This window comes from Sebastes fasciatus, chromosome 19, assembly GCF_043250625.1.
Source record: "Sebastes fasciatus isolate fSebFas1 chromosome 19, fSebFas1.pri, whole genome shotgun sequence".
NCBI classification, from domain to species: domain Eukaryota; kingdom Metazoa; phylum Chordata; class Actinopteri; order Perciformes; family Sebastidae; genus Sebastes; species Sebastes fasciatus.
This window is the reverse complement of record NC_133813.1, coordinates 12,692,083-12,712,785: the sequence shown is the minus strand read 5'-3', so window position 1 is coordinate 12,712,785 and position 20,703 is coordinate 12,692,083. Positions and strand designations below refer to the sequence as shown.

At 39.7% G+C, this 20,703-nt stretch overlaps 1 protein-coding gene across 1 annotated transcript in view; it reads left to right on the top strand.

Moving 5' to 3' along the window:
• The first annotated feature begins 3,006 nt into the window (after positions 1 to 3,006).
• musk (muscle, skeletal, receptor tyrosine kinase) overlaps positions 3,007 to 20,703 on the top strand; it is a 34,156-nt gene continuing 16,459 nt past the window's right edge. Inside the window, exons 1-10 of the mRNA XM_074617816.1 lie at positions 3,007 to 3,262; positions 9,723 to 9,849; positions 10,834 to 10,985; positions 11,131 to 11,258; positions 11,447 to 11,588; positions 11,733 to 11,857; positions 15,292 to 15,451; positions 15,889 to 15,895; positions 18,959 to 19,222; positions 19,343 to 19,536. Coding sequence (XP_074473917.1) covers positions 3,193 to 3,262; positions 9,723 to 9,849; positions 10,834 to 10,985; positions 11,131 to 11,258; positions 11,447 to 11,588; positions 11,733 to 11,857; positions 15,292 to 15,451; positions 15,889 to 15,895; positions 18,959 to 19,222; positions 19,343 to 19,536 — 1,369 coding nt within the window. The 5' untranslated portion in view covers positions 3,007 to 3,192. The remainder of the gene's footprint in view (positions 3,263 to 9,722; positions 9,850 to 10,833; positions 10,986 to 11,130; positions 11,259 to 11,446; positions 11,589 to 11,732; positions 11,858 to 15,291; positions 15,452 to 15,888; positions 15,896 to 18,958; positions 19,223 to 19,342; positions 19,537 to 20,703) is intronic.

Here is a 20,703-nt window from a genome sequence, read left to right as displayed (position 1 = left end):
TGCAATTCTCAATTTCCGCTTGTTACATGTATACAGTCTTTTCAAAATAAACTTCTGTCTTCACGGGAAAAAACTTCCTTAGGTTTAGGCAATAAAGAGGAAATGAGATCAGGCAAGTTAGCTCTATATCTTCATTTAAATCCCTCCTAAAACACATTATTTTAGAATCGCATTCTCTGGAATGGTTTTATTCTGTACTTTTACTGTATTTCTTCTGTAAATTTCATCTAAATTATTTAAGATACCTCCGTTTGTGTCATGTTTTTTGTAAAGCCCAATGTAACTTCTTTAGGAAAAGTGCTGCATAAATAAATGTATAATTAGTACTAGCATAAAGAACAGACATGTGCTGATGTTTATCACATGGTAAAGATAATCTGCTTCACTCTTTTCTCTTTCTTCCCTCTCGGGGACAAAAATGTGGATTGCAGAGCAGCTCCGATGGGACAGATGGGTTTTCAGTTTCTTGATGAGGGGGACTTTAGTAGAGAATGGTCCCAATATGTAATCTAACCACAGAGTAGATTTACTTTCTACACCGGTTTCACCCTGAAGCATGCAGCTTTGAAAGATGAAAGAAAAGTAAAAGTTTGTCCTGGTGTTAGTAAGAATACCAGGGTCAAATGTGACTTTCTAAGTGTAACCATGCCTGAGTGTTTATGCGCTCTCAAGAGAAAACAGCTGTTTAGTTCAACTGTCTTGAGATAAACAGTGTAATTCAATGCTCCACATTTAAATAACATACAGGATGACTGGATGCATGCAATGCAAACACTTTGGGCAGAAGCCTGGTGGAGCTCTTTAGCTGTTAGCTCCCCTGTGCCAACAGTAGATACAGGAATGCGACACAGGCAGGGTCCAATTTGTGAAGAAAAAAACTTTTAAAACAATTTAGGAAAACTTTGTTTACACCGGACTCACTTTTCTGTTGTGATTCAGTTCATTTCTGTGTCAGCAGAGGGAGTCAGAGTATCAGTACACAAGTGTTCCAGGATTATATACTGCTGAGTAAGTGGTCCCTGGCAAAGCAGTAGTATGACACTGATACTGAATGTGTTTTTTCCTTTTGGTCTGGTAATGGTTACTTGGATGTGTCTGAGATACTTCAGTGGGGTGTTGCCTTTATTAGAAAAAAAACTCCTATACCCTGAATGACAGCATCACCTAGTGGTGAGCACTGTCATCAATGAAAGAACTGCTAAAATCATTACAGCCTGCTCTACAGCATATAGCACATATGCGAGTTGTTTTATCTAAGACATGAAGATGGAAGGAGATGAGAGTTAAACAAATATACAATATAATAAGGATAAAAAGGAAGGGATGTTAAAAGAAAAACAAGAAACTAAATCTCCAACCTTAGTTTTGTGATGGTGAGAACGTTTATGGCATGCTCACCATCACAACAGATGTCCAACAAATATAAGATCGAAGCCTCAAACTGTAGCTTTAAAGATTTGAAACAACAGTCATACCTACATCACATTAACTTTTGATAAGGCAACAGTTATTTATTACTGTATTGACTGTATGACTACAGTTTATCCTCAATAACAATGTGTAACTGTTACTTACTGAGAGAGTACAATAGTTGACCCCATCCAAAGCAGAAAGGATGAGGAGCAAATGAACTGAAATGCCATTCCTTTCCTAAAATAAAACAGGACATACAGGCTGGCAGGCAACAGGTGGACACAAAGGCTGCCTCCTGGTCTCTGTGTGTGTGTGTGTGTGTGTGTGAAAACGTAACAGTAAATACATGTTAAGTGGCGAGTGGGAGCATGCCTGTGTGAACATTTGTTTGTAAAAAAAAAAGAAAAAAGTATAATGTGTACGGGTGTCCTATATATTACAACACATATGTTTTTCTTCGTTTTAGTTTGGTCTGTCTCTCATTGTTCTGTGTTTTATATTGTAATAAGGGCTGTCGATCGATTAAAATATTTAATCGCAATTAATCGCATGATTGTCCATAGTTAGTCACATTTTTTATCTGTTCAAAATGTACCTTAAAGGAAGATTTGTCAAGTATCTAATACTCGTATCAACATGGGAGTGGACAAATATGATTTCTTTATTCAAAGGGCATGTCTGTAAAGGGGAGACACATATCTTGAGGTCAGAAACTATAGCATGACATGGTTAGTACCAATGGATTCCTTAGGTTTTCTAGTTTTATATGATACCAGTATCTTCACTACAGCTTTAAAACAGAGCCCGCTACAACCTAAAAATTGCAAGTTGCGTTAATACAAATTTAAAACAAATTTGCCTAGTTAACAAGTTATTATCGCGTTAACTTTGACAGCCTTAATTGTAATTATTCTTTGCTTTCTCTCATTGTTCGATGTTTCATTTGTGTGTGAAGCACTTTGTAACGGTGTGGTTTAAAAGATGCTATATATAAATAAAGTCTTACTTACTTACATGCTTTACATGTATTGCTGATGTTGTTTATCTATTGATAAAAGAAGATACAGTGTATTGTGACCGACTGTATATGTATACAATATCCTGACAGAAGTTTTCTTATCTGGTAACCTCTCTTTAATGGGTGATGTGATTATTCTCTGCAGCTTTAATGTCTGTGTCCCCTTTGTGTCCTATAGGCCTACAGGGTATGTATTACGGTATGTTGCAACGTGGACTAGATTGATAACGAACAGAATTGGGGCATATGTGACAACAACAAAAAAAATGTGCAGCTTGTTTATGGAAACTGGATTTGTTTTCCGTAATGTTTGCTTCCTGACACAAATGTGACTCATTTCAACTGGCACGCCACTAAAGAGCGAAACCTTGAATGCAGCTTGTTGTGTAATTCGATAAATAAACACAGTTGTTGATCACTGTGGATGAGGATAACTCTCCAGCACTGGAGCCGTTGGGAGCTTCGAGCAAAGATACAAAACCTGAGTGACTGTACATGAGGACAGCTAGCAGCTGCCACTGTCCATCACAAACACACACACACACACACACACATACACACAGAGTGACTGAACTGGGTTCCTTGTAGAGCACAGAGCTCATGGCTGGCCCTGGCTAAGACGCACGCAGACGCACACACGGGGAAGAATCACGCCAAGTGAACCAACAAGACCGTCTCCTTCACCTGCCATGGGAATCTAACCACCGGCTCATTCTGTACAGTAACCTGTCAAAAAGGCGTTGCATCATTCTAGAGCCAGGATGAAGGTTGTGGAAACCATTTCAGCCCTTCTGCTGGTTCTTGTCACCTCAAGTTACGGGATACAGAGAGGTACGTGAGGTCTCCATATGCTTGCACTCTTTTAAGGGTGTCTCTTTTTTAGCACAAGTTGTTAAAAGTGTCTCAAGTACATTCAGGTATTGTACACATAAAAACAGTGTGGATTCTGTAGGCTATACCGTATTGAATTAATAGAAATGTAGAAGCTGTTTTGTGCTTAATAAGATATACTAATAATGATAATCACAAAATGTAAACAGAATATACCAAAACAGAAGAAGAAAAAAACATTCCCTCTGAATGTGTTGCACAAAAGGTCAACACAGTCAACAGTGGTAATAGGTAAGGAAGAAAGACATATCACAGAGAGCATCCTTTATTCTGGCATCTGTATTTTTACCTTCTGTTTTCCTAAAGAGAACGCAGGGGGAATTTCCCCACACACATTGAGATCACCTGTTTTCCACCACATCCTGCAGGGAGAAGGAGAAGGTGTTTATAGGCCTATAGTGTAAATGTGACTAAATCTATATCCTGCCTACACCGTGGCATATCCTCTAAGCAGGCTGTTGTAAATGTGTTTAGGAACCGATTCACCTCCACCACAGTCGTACTGTGGGCCACTGGTGGACTCACGGGGGACTATCCCTTGGTGTCCCCATGTTTGAAACAAACTGCAGCAAATGTGCGCTCTTCAATACCCCTTTGGTAGATAAAACACGATAAAGTGCCTTCTAGGGTGCCCTTCCAGTAGAGAAAACGTGACGAAGTGCCCTCTAGGGTGCCCTTCCGGTGGAGAAAACGTGATGAAGTGCCGTCTAGGGTGCCCTTCCAGTGGAGAAAACGGGATGAAGAGCCATCTAGGGTGCCCTTCCAATAGAGAAAACGTGATGAAGAGCCCTCTAGGGTGCCCTTCCAGTAGAGAAAACGTGATGAAGAGCCCTCTAGGGTGCCCTTCCAATAGAGAAAACGGGATGAAGAGCCCACTATGATGCCCCTCCAGTAGAGAAAACGTGATGAAGAGCCCTTTAGGGTGCCCTTAAAATTGAGAAAACTTGATGCAGTGCGATAAAGGCTGCCCTACATGCTAGAAAATGTTCTACACGCAGGTGACCCACCACATGCAGCTGGTGCCCTTTTTAGTTTTTGTCTGCCACTGCTGTGAGCAAACATGATCAGAACCTGTTGTGTAAAGTGGACACCATATGTATGGTAACCTCTCATCTATCATGAAACATGAAAGCATTGGTAAAAAGAAAACAGACATCTTTTGGGCCGCTTGGCTGCAAGTCCTGCCGTGGCCTCGGGACATGTGAGACGAGCTCCATATCAAATGTTGGCACAATTTTACAGTCACATGCACAGCCCTGCAGAGCAGACCATTGACATACAATACATGTTTTATAAGTACAGATGTAGAGTGCATGCTGCAGATTGGCTCAGAGAAACAGGTGGTGTAGATGCTGTCACATTCTGACAGGGTAGATAGCTGGGTTGGGTTGCCATAGTGCAGGGTCGAGCTTGGCAGATGACCTGTGCTTTTGTGTAATCGGTCAGTGATTAGAAGGCTGTAACGAGTGTGGTCGGCATCTATCTTGTTGATCCAAATCACTTAAGGCATGCTGTCAGTAATAACTTGAACATAGGAGTTGAAAATGATTTACCTGTCAATAACTCTACACGAAACACTTAACATGTACCACTGTTTCAAAAAGCAACTATTGCCAATGTTTTCCAAGATATTGTCCGAGCCATTGGGATTATTTCTAGAGCTACCACTTACATCATACAAAGTGAAATGCATCATTAGAGTGTACATTTCTACAGCCACAGTAACGTGCTCATTGTCCTTATATGGCCTTATATATCTTGCTATAACACAGAAGTTCGAGAGTGAAACTCTCTAAAAAATTGACGTTTTAAAATTTCTATTAATGTACTGGTTATATATAAAGACATGTGTTAATTAGTCAGCAGTTGATTTTAACTTTGGAGTCGTGCTAGCTTTCCCCCTGGCTCCCCCTTAACACATCCAGGCTCCAGCTTCATACTTCACCAAGATACCATATCTATCCTTTAATCTCGATGTAGGAAAGAAAGCAAATAAGAATATTTAAATGTTGAACTACACCTTTAAATGCACAAAAGTTCACTTCCCAACTCTTCACATATGGCCGCTTTGTCACACCCCCTTGGAGTAACTTCATTTTTGCTTTGCTTATTTTTGTTAGACTGAACTTAAAAATGAGCAATGGCTTTTTAAAAAAACATTGGGTAACATTTAGGGGTCAGAAATGGAATATGATAATAATAAGTATGTTTTCTTTAGTGTATAATCACCTGAAAATATGAATTGTTGTGTTTTCGTTACCTTAAATGAGCTGTTTATATCTACATATGGAGCGAGTCCTCCTCACGGAGCCGGCCGTCATGTTTCTACAGTAGCCCAGAATGGACAAACCAAACACTCGCTCTAGATAAGGCCATTCACCTTTTTGCGTCGGCCACCGTAGTTCTCCTACATGCTTGGGGAGAAGTTTCAATTGGTTGCAATTAGCAACCTCACCGCCAGATGTCACCAAATCCGACACACTGCACCTTTAATATCAAGTTTAATGGCTTGGCCCTGACTTCATTGAGCGCAGTTTTACAAGCTGCGGCTACAAATGAATATTTAGCAACTCTGGAAGTTGTAAAACTGCATTATTATTAGGCTATATTATTATTATTACTGGCTCTTTCTTGTGGTTTTTGAGGCGTGGGTCATTTGCGCAAAGCTGAGATGGACTTTCATGTGTTCTGCTGGCTTTTATTAGCTCTGTGTGATTTCAATTTGAAATGGGTGTGAGCAAATGAATACAATGGATGTCGATTATTATTAATGTTTCCCGCAAAAGAATTATATCTGTCTTGAATTCACTGTGGTGTCGTGAATGAGAGAGCTTTCAAGTTTCAAGCTTTCAATTTTTCTGTTCAATGAAGTGACAGCATAAGCCAAAATTACACTTTGGGTGCATCATGGAACCATGTGGACATTTCAACATTTTAGAATTACCCATGTAATTAGTCAACTATGCAGCGAGCCAGTATTGCAAAATACGTTCTAACGGGACGAATCAAAACCACTTTAAATGCGGCATGATAGGTTGAAGAGGGTGTCTGCTGCGTGAGCTGAACCACTACAAACAATGGACGAACTCCCCTGCAGACATCTGATCTACTGACATGCCACGAGAACAATGCTATTTTTTGTGTTTGTTCTTGTTTGCCCACATTGATAGAATCAAGTAAAAAAAAAGAAAAAAACATGTATCTGGTATGCATGATAGAATCGGAGAGAATGCTGTTTACAATTTGCTTAAAAAGTATGGAAAAAACCTAGAGGATAAAGTGCAAATCAAAGCAAACACCAAAGATGCCAAAGGATGTTATGAGTTACAGGCTCTACAGAAGGCCTCGATTATGGGAAAGGAAGGGTTGATTTAATGAATACGGGAAGAAATAAAACACAGAAAAGATGCGAATAAAGATAGGGTGAGAACGATTTATTCGGTGGTCACTGCAGAGAAAGGCATCAATGAAGACATAAATGCCATATGCTGTAAAAGCATAGCTAATAGATGCAATAAGTTCACAATGATAGCTGTGACAAAATGGCTAATACTTGTCCATGAATGCTCACTTGTTGGCCATAATATCTGAGGATTTTACTAGGACATTAATTCTTAGACCTACACATACATAAAGTGCAGCAAACTAGAAGGTTTGTGAGTGATAATGAGAGGCGGTTGGTTTGGATAAAGTAGCTTTTTGCCATCCATACAGTAGAGACCAGATGTGATCTCCTCTGCAGGCCTTAACAGCACCGTTTCATCACTTCTGGTGTCCAAACAGTCTTTCATAACAAGAACTTCCCACAAGGTCAAATCCGGTGAGGCTCTCGTTTGCTCTAAATAATGAGTCATGTGGCTAAATATGAGCCACAGTGAAACCTTCGTTCCTTCAGATGTTGTCCATCTGTTCAGACATACTATTGGCAATAGCAAGAGTAACATGGTGTTGGGAAGAAAACACACTTTCTGTAACAAATCCAGTCAAAAACCAACCCAAAACGATATAGTATAGTTTAGCATGTTAGCATAGTAAATTGCTAATTAGACTTATGGGAATGCCGTTATAGTTATAGCAAATATTTGGCCCTAACCAAAAATATTGGATAAATTAAAGTTCTGACCTGATGATGCTGCTATAGGTGAAACGTCTATCAAATGTGTGCAGATGTGAACCTCATGGTGGCGCTAGAGGAAAACTCTTTATATCTCTACCAAATTTCCAAACCTGTCTCCTGCAAAATTACGTTCCCAACTAAACTGAATTCTCAATTACCTTTCGAGGGAAATGTATTTTCTCCTGGATTATGGTCGCAGTTTTGAACACTTTTAAACATGTAGTTGACGTTATAAATTGAAAAACAAAAATAAAAAAAAGTGCAATAAAACTACTTGGTTAGATTTAGTAAAAAAAAACATCAAGGTTTGGTTTAAAATGACTACGTTTGTTACAATATTAAGCTACGGACGTAAATTAAAGTGAACGTTGACTTTTAGTTTCACATGGGACACAAACAGTGGTAGTAGTCCTTTGTTTATTGACCCACCCACCACCCCGACCTCAGACTATCATTACAAACATATTTGTGATAGGTCGAAAACAAACATAGTCCGTGACAAAATACATTTCCCTTAAAACTTAATTCACAATGCAGTTTCATTGTATGGAACGTAATTTTTAGTAGGCAGGGCTGCAAATTTCATGACAATCCATCCAAAAGTTCTCAGGACATTTAACTAAAAGACAAAAATGTCAACCTGCTGGTGGCGTCATTGGGATTCATCCACTGGGGAACATGAACATCCATACAAAATTCCTTAACAATCCATCCAATAGCTGACAGACTAGTGGTGCCATCCATAGAGCTTGCATAGCTAAAAATAAATTTTTAGACTGCATACATGAAATGACTTAATAAAGCAGGTACTAGTGAAATATTTCACTTCACTTTGACCTTGGCTAAAATTGAATCCCAGTGTTGAAAACGGAGGTTTAACCTTGTGTCAGGGTCTCAATTTGATTTACAGTAGCTTTCGTTCCGTCACCCGTCCGTGAGTCAAACTTTTCTAGCTGTGTTATTTTGAAATCTTTGTTTCGCAAGAGACAAAACAAGCATAAAGTCCTTTAAACCCTAATCCTTTCCTTTATTCTCCTTTATTTTTTCTTCTTCACTTTCTTCTCTGATCTTCCTTTCATTTCTCTTCTCTTCTCTCCTCTGTTTTCTATTTTCCCTCTTCCTCTCCTTAGTTCATACAAAGTTTAAAGCAAGCCTGAAGTCTCTGATCTGAATCCATATAAACAGTTGCTGCCTCACCCCTGTGCTGCTACTATCTTCCTCCATCCACTTTCCCTTTGAACATGTCTTTTCTTTGTTTTTACTCTCCCTTTTACTTCATCCTCCTCAATATATTCACCCAGAGTAATAAATAAATAAATAAATAAATATCAGACCACTTTACTTTACCTTTGACTCACTTGTCTGAAAATAACCCCTCTTCTCCTTTTTCCTACAACTCCCTTTCGTGACTGACTATATGGATGAAATAAATATTGATCACATCTTAGCCCTGGATTCACCTGGTTTATGTCATGGAAAAGAACAGTTGGTTCTAATAACTTGTATACTCTGTAAACAGAACTGGTAATTTACCCCACATACTTTTTAACAAAGACCATCTGTGGAAACGAGATAGCGGAGAACAGTGTGCTCACTGGGGATGGAGCCTATCATTGAACCTTAAATTAAAATGTTGTCCTTGCTTCAACTTCTGCTTGAATAAAAACAAAAATAACAAACCACCAAACCTCAGATAAGTCTTTCCTTCTCATCCCTCCAAGCCTCTGCTTCTTCTCCCCTTTCTCCCTACTTTATTTAAAGTTGCAAAATCCCAAATGCTTCAGAAGTAATTACAACAACAAACTGACTTTGCTTCTCCTCAAGGTCAACCTTCTTCTGTAACAAACCTCGAAAACCTCTGATCTGATCCCATTAGTCAACGGTCATAGCTGGACGCTGAGTGACTGAAACAGATGACTCAGTCTAAAATAGGAATGCCAAGAATGACAAATAATTTGGCTGAAAAGATGCAGCTGTTTACACACTTCCCCCAGTGAGACTGAAATGTATTATAAAGAAACAACAAGCTCAATTTTCAACCCCATCTCCCACGCTACAAAAACGTGTGCATTATAGCGATTATGTTTTTTATGAGATGTACTGCATTGCACAGCAAATCGAAAAGTCCAAAATCAATGTTCTGTTTGGCAATAGGGATTAAGAAAATAAGACTTATATGTTTTGTTAAATTTTATTCCACATGTCTCTTTTTCCAAATACTGCAATGCATTACTAATGTTGTAATGAAAGTCTTCATGTTTTCTTCATATGTTCAACGCCTAGCGCCTCGTATCATCACCTTGTTAGAGACACTGGATGTATTACTGGATCACAACGCCACCTTCATCTGTGAGGTGGAGTCCCGTCCCCCTGCTGACATCAGCTGGACCAAAAATAACCACCCAATAATGTAAGTGTACACCTAAACCTACACCATTCGGAAACTAATCTAGCTTGGAATCTACTCTTGCAGGTTCATTAGGAATATACCAAATTTATGACAAAAAAAAAAGTGTTTTGTCTTGTTTTATATTTAGTTTTTTGGTTACATATGATGCAAAATGCATCTTTCTTTCTCAGGTATGTCACCTAATACTTATAAAAAATCAACAACTTGTCAATCAAATTCTGTGGGTAATACTGTGGTGTCTTTTTGTTGATGACGTTTGAGTTTATTAGATGGTGCTCTTTGCCACTGCTATTAGCTGTATATTATTAAGCTTTGCCATTACAAGGCTAACCTTAAAATGACTAAATAGCTGCTAAATTTAGCCATCATAATGCAATGTTTATGATGAAAAGTTATTAACAATAGCTGCTATATGTGGCCTTACAAGGCTCACATATAGGCAAAACAACGATTTAATACTTGTACCATTAGCTTCTAACTTAGGCCAGCACAGGGCTGCAAATATTATAAAAATTCAGAGACATTAGTTGCTTATTTTGGCCATCAAAAGGTTAACTAATTATATACCAGTATTTGAAATCAATAATACTCCCCTAATTGCAAGGCTAACATTGAAATAATATGATACAATATTAGCATTTATTAGCAAGAAGTGATTTAATACCTGTACGTAATATTTGCTTCTAACTTATGCATTGGTAAAATGCTAGTAACATTAGCTGCTTATTTTGGCCATCACAATGCTAATATTTGTAGAGGTATTTGTATAAAATATAAATAACGCAAGCAATATTGGTAGTCACATACATCACATATGCACGGATTGTTCCGTATAAGGTTCATTTTGGACGCTTGTCTAACGAGCATATTTCCAAAGCTCAAACATTTCAAGACAATTAAAAAAGTAAAATATGGAAAAAGCCATTGGTCTCTTCTGCTCACAATCAGACTCTTTGCTTCACACCTTCCTTTTTGTCCCACCAGGTACTATGACCCCCGGTACATTACCAGGGAGCAGGGACAGCTGCTAAGCATCCCTCGTGTCAGAGAGACAGACAACGGAGAGTACTGCTGCCTCGCCAGCAACGGCATTGGAGAGGCAGCCAAGAGCTGTGGAGCTCTGCAGCTAAAGATGAGTATGTTTGCTTTCTGCCAAAAGTTGTCTGGCTGCAGTCTAGATAATCTTGATCTTGAGTCCAGATTTTTTCTAAGAATTTGAAGATGGTACAAATTGCAAAAATTGTATCTTTGTCTCTCTTGTCTTGTCGGTCTCTTCATCAGAGCCACAGATCAAACGCCATCCTACCAATCTGACCCTTCTGATAGAATCCAAAGCAGTGCTTCCCTGCGTTACCCTCGGCAACCCCAAGCCGGATGTCACCTGGCTCAAAGATGATGAGCTCATCAAAGTATGCACATTTTGAGCAGGACTGGGAATGGGTGCAGACTGTGTATTGACATTAAAGAGCCCAAATGCCCTATTTTTTGGCTTGGTTGCTTGTGTCCCATAGATTCAGATACAAATAATGGTATACAAATGTTAAGAAAGCAATTCTATCTTTAAAACAAAGCAAATAAAGTCTCTTATCTCTCCCAGATCAGTGACCGTGTTACCATTCTTGACTATGGTGCACTGAAGATCCATAACATACATAAGGAGGATGCAGGACAGTATCGCTGTGTGGCCAGGAATAGCTTTGGTTTGGCCTTTTCAAAGCCCGTCACCATAGAGGTGCAGGGTATGTATTTTAACGTGGTTTCACTTTCTATGCTTAGTACAGTATGTACATAATGTACTTTGAAAAAAACTGTAATTCAAACCAGCGGAGTATAATTGTTTGGTTGCAACATATTGTGTGTGTCTGTGTGTTGTTTGTGTTCAGCTCCAGCACGAATCCTGCGGGTTCCTAAAGAGAAGCGAGTAGCGTATGGCAGCCAGGTTTCCTTGGAGTGTAACGCCACAGGAAATCCGATCCCCACCATCACCTGGCTGGAAAATGGGAATACTGTGAGTGTTCCGGTTCAGTGTGTGTTTGTGTGTGTGCAAGCAAGTGTTTGAACAATATGGGTTTCTACATGGTCCTCCTACATGCTTGTGCTCTCACCAGGAATATTGTCGTCTCCCTCACAGTGGTTGAGTTTGTCTCAGATGTCAGTCAACACAGCCGGCATCAGAGACATTTTTAAACACGTAGCTTACATTGTGACACATTGTCAGCCGCTGATCCTTACACAATGGGAATGCTCCGACAACAGAGTAGATAGTCAGGAAAGCCAACATGCATTGCAGTCTGATGAAAGACGCACATAAAGACACCTACACGCTAACTGTGTCTACTCAAACAGCTACTTGACTAGCTGGAAAATCCAAAGAACAGACACAGGGCTAAAGACACAACCATTTACTGCAGAAATATAGTGACCTACTAGTATACATTTGGAAACAAATCCAGGTATGAAAACAATGTTGTTATTGATTAATTATCTATCTGCTGTCCGTCCATGAAGCTGGATCAGCGGAACAATTTACATCATAACCAGGACACTAATCCACACAAACATACTGCATTGTAAACATACAAGAAATTACCCACTTATCCCTCGCTCTGTCTGTCTCCCTGCATGTCTCTCTCTCTCCTTTACACACACACACACACACACACACACACACACACACACACACACACACACACACACACACACACAGTCAATGCCCTCAAAGATTGGCTGTGGGATCAGTGATATAAACAGCAAAGGAATTCTCATTACAGCGACAGAGGATTGAAGAGATTGCTTTCCATTTAGCCAATAATACACTGTGTTATCAGCTTTAATTGGGTCGCCTTTTTTAAGGGAGTCAGCGAGGTTCATAAGGTTGTACAGTGAGGTGTTGAATGGTTTGTATAACTGCTGACTTGATGGGCCGACAGCCTAGCCATGTAAGGTGGTCTCACTGGGATATACAGCTGTTACAGAGGGCTGATGTTTATTGAGATCATAGGATATATAAAGGTACCTACTGATGAATATTTTAAACAAGCAACAGAACTGAAAACAGATTATGGGACAGAGCGTGCCAAGAGTCCAGTTGTTGTTATGATGCGTGCTAAATCTAATAATCTAGTGACTACGTTCTAACATGTGAGTCATTGGGATGGTTTGGTTTTAATCCCCCTTGCAGTTGTATACCACATGCAATGCTTTTTGAAACACCAGGAGAAGACTTTGTGATATTCGTGACTCACAACAAGTGCAAACAATATTTTTGTTTTTATCTTTCCGAAACTGCAAACATGTAACAGCAAGTTCTCCACCTCCTGTAGAGCTGTATTCAAGAGAACAGTTAACAGCATAGACTGTATAAGAAGTGGACATAGTCACTACGGTTTTCAAGCCTCAAATTAGGCATTTTGGCCGCCACCGTCTTGGTTTTTGGCCTTCGCCATCTTTGTTTTTTTGCAACCAGAAATGACAAGAGAGGGTGGAGCTAAGTACAACCGAACACTGAACAAGACACGGACAACTCGTGGTAGCGACCTGTCAATCACAAGGTAGCCCCGCCCTAAAGCATCTCCTGCTTTATGGTCTATTTGACTCTAAATGGGATCATAATTTACTAAATGAACATCATGCTGTATTGAAGAAGACTTGAAACTAGTGATTGAGACCATAAACTCATGTTTACAATGTTTACTGAGGTAATAAATCAAGTGAGAAGTAGGCTCATTTTCTCATAGACTTCTATACAATCAGACTTCTTTTTGCAACCAGAGGAGTCGGCTATTAGAAAGAATGCAAGTTTAAGGCACTTCCGCATTGGCTTCACTTTTTAGAACCGGTTGCCGCCTATGTGACCAAGAAAGAAACAATCCTCAATTTAGACTTAAACAAGATTGTAATTAATTTTGTCATGCACTCACACCTTTTTCTTTTAAGATCACTGCTCTTGTTTTTTGTTTGTGTAGCTACAATCTCCCACTCCACCTTTGTAAACCCCCTAGAAAACTCATAAAAGTAATACCTAATTTTTAAGTTTTTTCTTTTTTTTTAAATCATGGATATGGAATTACCTACTTGACCACCTTAAGAATGTTAAACAGGACTTTTTATTCCAGCTGGGCAGAAGATATGTATTATGCATACCATTGCGGGCAGTCAGACACCACATAATGTCTGGGTATTTAATAGTCTTGGGTGCTAGCTACAATGTGATTACAGGCCCATAATGCTTGTAAATAATATGTGTGTATGTGTGTGTGTGTGTTTGTGAGCCGATTGAAATGAGTGTGTGAGCTGCTTTTCTGGCAGCTCGTTGGGGTCATTAATTTCAGCGGGCCTGGATCGTGCCCGTCCCAAAAAGAGGCGGTGTCAGACACAGCTTCAAATATAGACAAGTCGCACCTCAGCACCCCCCCACCCACACACACACACACACACACCATAGACCCTCACATATATCATTTATATATATGAGGGAGTTGTGTGTCAATACAGAAACTAAAAACAACAAAGACATTTTATCTGGTTCCATCTGCCCAGTGTGAATACCAGGGATTTTTGTTTTTTTAATGAAGTGGTATTTATATTAATGCCAGACACATAGTGAACTGTATGCACTTCATTTTATCAACTCAACACCCATGACACTAATATATACTAATATAGACTGTAATACAACCAGTGTATGAACACTTTACACATTAAATCTTAAGACAACATTTTTTTTTATATGTCATGATGGAAGTTTTCTATTTTCATAATCTGTTGACAACTCAGTTTTGCATTACTGCCACCATCTGGTAAGGAGTGGGATTACATGGATTGCTTGATCTCAGAAGGTAAAACTCAGTTCTGTTGCTCTGAGACTCTGTGACCTGAATATTGCGAATCATTCTGGGACATGAAGAGAGGACAACGGTCATTTCTGCGCTGTTATTTTGAGATATCTGACCAAATTCTCACCTGATTATATGGAACATGTTCTGCAACTTCAACTACAAGTCCCAACAATAAATAATGAGGATGGAAAGTCTGCTTTCAGATATGCTGCCCTTACTTCGGAATTTGCGTAATTTAAGTACAGAAGTTACTTGAAAAATAAATCAACGTTGACTTCTGGGCGAAAGTCCGGTGTTTTTTGACCCACCCATCCACCCTGACCTCCTCCCTATGTGGCGTTTGTCGCTCTTTATACTTCCTGGTTCACCATTACTTGGATATTAAACAAATGACAGTGCATTAACCTTTCGTAGGTATAGCTACAAACGGTGTATGAGAACAATGTTATGTTTTTAGGCCGTTCTGCTAGTCCAAAAATATAAATGTCTAATGAATGAATCTTATAAGGCAATACAATTATGGTGTACATTTTTAATTTGTCCTTGCATGATGACATATTTCTGCTGTCTTTTTGTTTCCTGTCTTCCCCCCCCCCCCCCCCAGATCTCAGGTGCATCGGTCGAAGAGACTTTGACGGGAGAGGTGATCCTGTCCGTTCTTAAAGTGACGGTGAATAAGCCGGCTCTGTATACATGTCTGGCCTCCAACAGGCACAGCGCTGGAGCCAACACCGTCAAGGCAACTGCTAAAGTCACTGTCGCAGGTAGGTGTGACCCTTTTTCATGTTCGACACATGTACCTCCAAGATGAGTGGAAAAACAATAGTTGTAGCTTTTACGTCTGTGTGTGTTACCTTAGTTATGTTAGCTGCCAGTTCTATTTGTTGTGTTTTCTGTGGCTTCAGCTGTTTGTTGTCCCCCCCATTTGGTTGCTACTTCAGCCACACTCACCCCCACACACACCCCATGACCACAGTCACCTAAAACAAACACACACATCCCTCTCCTCTCTGACCACACACACTGTCCCTCAACCTGGTTGTCCCTCACAGCGACCTATGAGTCGGTAAGAGAAGCACCATGGTTGGTTATCTCTTCCTGCCGAGACTGATTTTTGTCTTTTTTCCTCCTCTCTTCTCCCCTTTACTCCTACTTGTGTTTCTTCAACCAACATCCTCTGGATATTGTCACTTCCCCATAGAGTGGAGGTAAGAGAAATGCTCTGTGCTAAATTTCTTTACCTCTTGTGTGCAATGGTTTCATTCAATGTTTCTCCTCTCGATTCAAATATTTAATCGTGATTAATCGCGTGATTGTCCGTAGTTTATCACGATTAATTGCAAATTAATGATGCAAGTTTGGCACCTACAACCTCAAAATTGCAAGTTGTGTTAAAGAAATTAGTGGCATTAAAACAAATTTAAATTAACGAGCTATTATCGCGTTAACTTTGACAGCACTGGTACAATATAATATGCTAAGTATATATGTTTATATAACATTTTCAATATAGCAATCTGTTTTTCATGAGTTAATAAAAAAGTGTTTCAGCCCAGTTGAACCACTTTGAATCATAAAAATGACACAGCACATGGCCCGTCACTGTATTTTATACGGGCACAATAACTTTCTTTGTTTGAAGAAACTAAGTGCTGTTGCTTCCTTTGGGTCTTACTCAAGACAATATGCATTTTAGCCCTGGCAATAAACCTGCAATGCTAAGAGGGAGCCTGTCTGTCAGTCACCCATATGGTGGGAGCTGAATTTGAACTTTGCTGAACCGCACCACAAACCCAGTAACCACATCTGGACTATGTAACTGCGGAGTAAGAGAGGGAGAGCGAGCGAGCGAGAGAGAGAGAGAGAGAGAGAGAGAGAGAGAGAGAGAGAGAGAGAGAGAGAGAGAGAGAGAGAGAGAGAGAGAGAGAGAGAGAGAGAGAGAGAGAGAGAGATCGAAAGGTAGGAGAAAAAGGGAAAAAAAACGTAAATGTTGGCTTTGGGATGCCTGATGAGAATTTCTGATGTAAGGATGAAGAAAGAGGCAGTGAAATGCAGGTCATAGACAAACAAAAAGGAGCAGGCTTAATGGTTAGATCTTACATGATTTGCCAACTCATGACCACATCTGGACCGTATATTTATAAGATGTAAAGAGACAGAGAGAAAGTAAAGAGAAGGTGGACATGGCGGGATGATGGGGTTGATAGATTTACGGGTCAGCGGGAAGTTTGATGGTTTGACTCCGCTGCAGCAGCAACATCTGGAGTTTGTAAGCGTTGCACTATACAGACAGGCAGAGGGACAACTGGAGTGAAGGCTGTCAGACATGTGCATCATGTCCATGCTGGAGGACAAGCAGACTTAAGAGCTGGAAAACAAGCAGGCAGACATATATACAGGAACACAAAGAGTCAGGCAGGCAGGTTTATGTATGTATGTATGTATGACTGATCTTTTCAATCTAAAGGCAGCCAGACAGGATGTAATTTTATATGAACCTTCTACAACCTTTCTCTGAGATCAACATCTGGATGATTTTAAAGAAGATATTTCAGATGTAGACCGTTTCTTTTTTTCTTTTTTTTTAAGTGCACACACCTCCACACGAGTTCACTGAGTGTGAGCCAAAGCAGTAAAAGACCAATAGTCAGGCAATATGTCTCACTGTTTTTCTTTCTCTTTTGTAAAATACACAATAAACGTCCACATAAATTACAAATGGCTCCAGGCAATATTATTTCAGATCAAGGGCAGTGCCACGGTTTACTTTCTTCCCTGTGTGTTGAGGGTTATAGGCTAAACGTACATTGGTAACACGTATCGTCATTTTCAGTACTACTCCTGGTAACTATATACTGTAGGTAGGAGCATTGCAAGTTGCCTTGAAAATTCCTCCAGTGTATGTATGTAACTCAATTAAAATTAACTAACTTAATAACTGGTCTAGTTAATAAAGCCATTCCTATTTGCATTTTCCAAGATTTTCCTAGTAGAGAAATCTATGCACAGTGCACTACTTGGCTCAATAACCTAGCTTTTCTCGACTTAAAGTCGACGTATTGTCTTATAATGATGAGTTTCATATTCTGTTTACTGATTATGAGGGCACTCCATTTAATATTTGCCGCTGTCCATCGACGGGGGGTGCAATGGCATATTGTCAAGGGACTCCAAAATGTCCGTAGCCCTGGGGCCTCAACTAATACTAAGGCACCCCTGCGCATATTAACTTGACGTTATCCGGATCTAGTTCAGATAATGCTGACTTGCAAATACAAATTAGTATTTAACCTGTCCAAAATATACTCATCTCTCACCCGTTGTCATCGGGACTCCAGTCCTTTGCAACGCATGCAGGGGTTTAGATAACGGATGGATGAACTTGTCTTCTTTACAGAATAATTGTCATACCTGCTTATCTTCCACACAAATAAAACCAGAAAAAAGTGTTATAGCCAGACAAGTTAATAGCAATTAACTATACAAAAATACTTAATATATCTGTTCATCTTAAAGGCTTTTTTGCACATCAATATATTTTTTTGAACTGCTGTTTTTTTTAATACGTTAACACAGGACGTGAATATTACACGGTAAAAAAGCCACGTCCTTTTTCCGGAATAAGGTCGATTTTTCTGAGCTTTCACAACGCGAATAAAGGCATCAACCAATCACGTTGTACGGAACGGGTTGAGTTGCGCCTAAATCTATATGGATTATAAAACAACAACAAGGAGGCTCCGTATTCTGAACCAAGATGGCAAACATTACTACTCCTTATCCCCTTAGTATTTCGCATTTTCATGTCGTTTATTCGTCACACCCCCGGTGTGTAAAGGCCTTTAGAATGTCTTTCTGCCTGACAACTTGTGGCATCATGACTCCTCTTTCTGTATTGAATGTCTTCAAACACCTGTCAGTAAATATTTAAGCTATAAGCAGAGCCAGATTCTATATGAGACACTTAAGAAGTCCAGGCTACTACTATGGTTGCAGCCAAGCAGAAACAAATACAACATATATTCCTGGAATATGCTTATTTATTCAATTTACAGTAATAAGTCGACTTCAATTCTTAGAGAAGGATTGTTAGCTGGATGATCTTTGTGTTTTGGAGGACCTTTTTTAAGACTTCAAAAGCATTGTAGCTATAGTAATGGAGTACAGCGTGCTAGACAGAAAGATTGATATACAACAAAGGAATTAAACTCCCTTTAGTGACAGGTCAAGCAATGAAATCTAATAGTTGTGTGTGTGTTTTCTTCCCATAGACTATACAAGGGCGTCACAGGCTACTGCAGTGCGTATCGTGGAGACGTGTGCCGCAACGTTCTGCAAGATGATTTGCTGGTTTTCTTTAACTCGTCCCTCTCGGACCCCGAGGACATGCAGGAGTACCTGGTTCAGAGCTGGTGGACTGAGCTGGAAGGACTCAGTATGCTGTGTCGACCCGCGGTGCGTTCACTGCTCTGCCACTCCTCCTTCCCTGACTGCAACCCGTCGGGGTCAGGACCGGCACCTAAACCCGTCTGCAGGTAGTACTCTTTGTTTCACCTGTTCACTTTGTTAGAACATGAATAAGTGATTGAGTGGATACATTTTAAAAAAAAATAATGTAAGAACGCTATCGTGGATGTTTTTCCTTTACAAAACAGACAACACTGTCTGGCAGTGAAGGAGCTGTACTGCCATAAGGAGTGGTTGGTACTAGAGAGCAGCAGTTCAGCTCAGCCTGGCTTCTTCAGCTCCATCACTGGGTCCCACACTCCCAGTTCGCTGCTGCCGAACTGTCAGGCCTTACCAAGTCTCCACGCAGACCCTGATGCTTGCACACACGTCCCTTTTGTAGGTAAGATACCCCTGACTGAGACAGTTTTGAGTGGTGTTTCAAAAAACAACACCACATAGTCCAAAATGTGAAAGAAATTCTTAGTCGACTAATACTCGATTAGTTAATTTAATCGACAGATCTGTAAAACTGCGTTTCTCCACAAAGAATCACACAAAAGCAGCGCTTTTAACGACTAATCGACTAAAAAAATCTCAGCCGACTAAGACCAAAACGATGAATTAGTTGACTAATCAACTAAGAGGGGGCAGCCCTACAGTTTACAGTTAGGGATGCACCGATCCGACTTTTTTAGTCCCAATACTGATACCAAGTACCGTTCCGAACAGTGTTTAATTAATAACCTGTATGCCTCACTGTGTGGAAGAAACTGGATAATTCTTTTATGTGTAAAAAAAGATCAGGCTTGACTTAAACGTAGCTTCCCTAACTTTTTAAATCAAAATGTGACCAATAAATACATAAATATAAATTCATGTCATTGTTCTCTTTTACTAAAATAATAAATCGTATACCTGCAATTTGGTAAAAAAAAAAAATGCAGCAACAAATCGGTCAAAACTTAAACAGGAATTTAAATTCCAGCATATAATGTAATATAGTATATAAACATAGAATTAAATTGAATAGATTGGCCCCATTGTCACCAATATCCGATCCAGCTATTTGAGTCAGTATCGGCATCGGTAAATCCCTATTTACAGTATGCAGTGTTTCAGAAGAAGAAGAAGAAAATACACTAATAATCATACAGAATTCAAGATCAAATGGACTTTATGCTTTAAATTACTCAACAATCTGCTTTGCTATAATCTGATAAATATAAGATTTGTTAATTCTGTACTGCTTAACACAGTAATCCAGCCTAAAATCTGCAAGGAAATGGAGCGTTACGTAAAAGAAAAGCAGGAGTTGGCTGGGTGCAGTTCCTTACAGCCAAATAAAGCCTGGCCTGCTAAACTGCAGGTCACTGATACTGATGAGGTCATTAAGAGGGTCTGACTGGGCTGAGCCAAAATATACAGCTGCAGGCTTGTGTTTGTGGTGTATTACTTTAAAGGATCTAGGCGTATAGTAGTGTGTATGTCTGCTCTGTAACATAATCGGAACTGTACTGAACTGACCTTCAGCGCTTTACTGATTTCTCCATGTTATATTTTTCCTTCA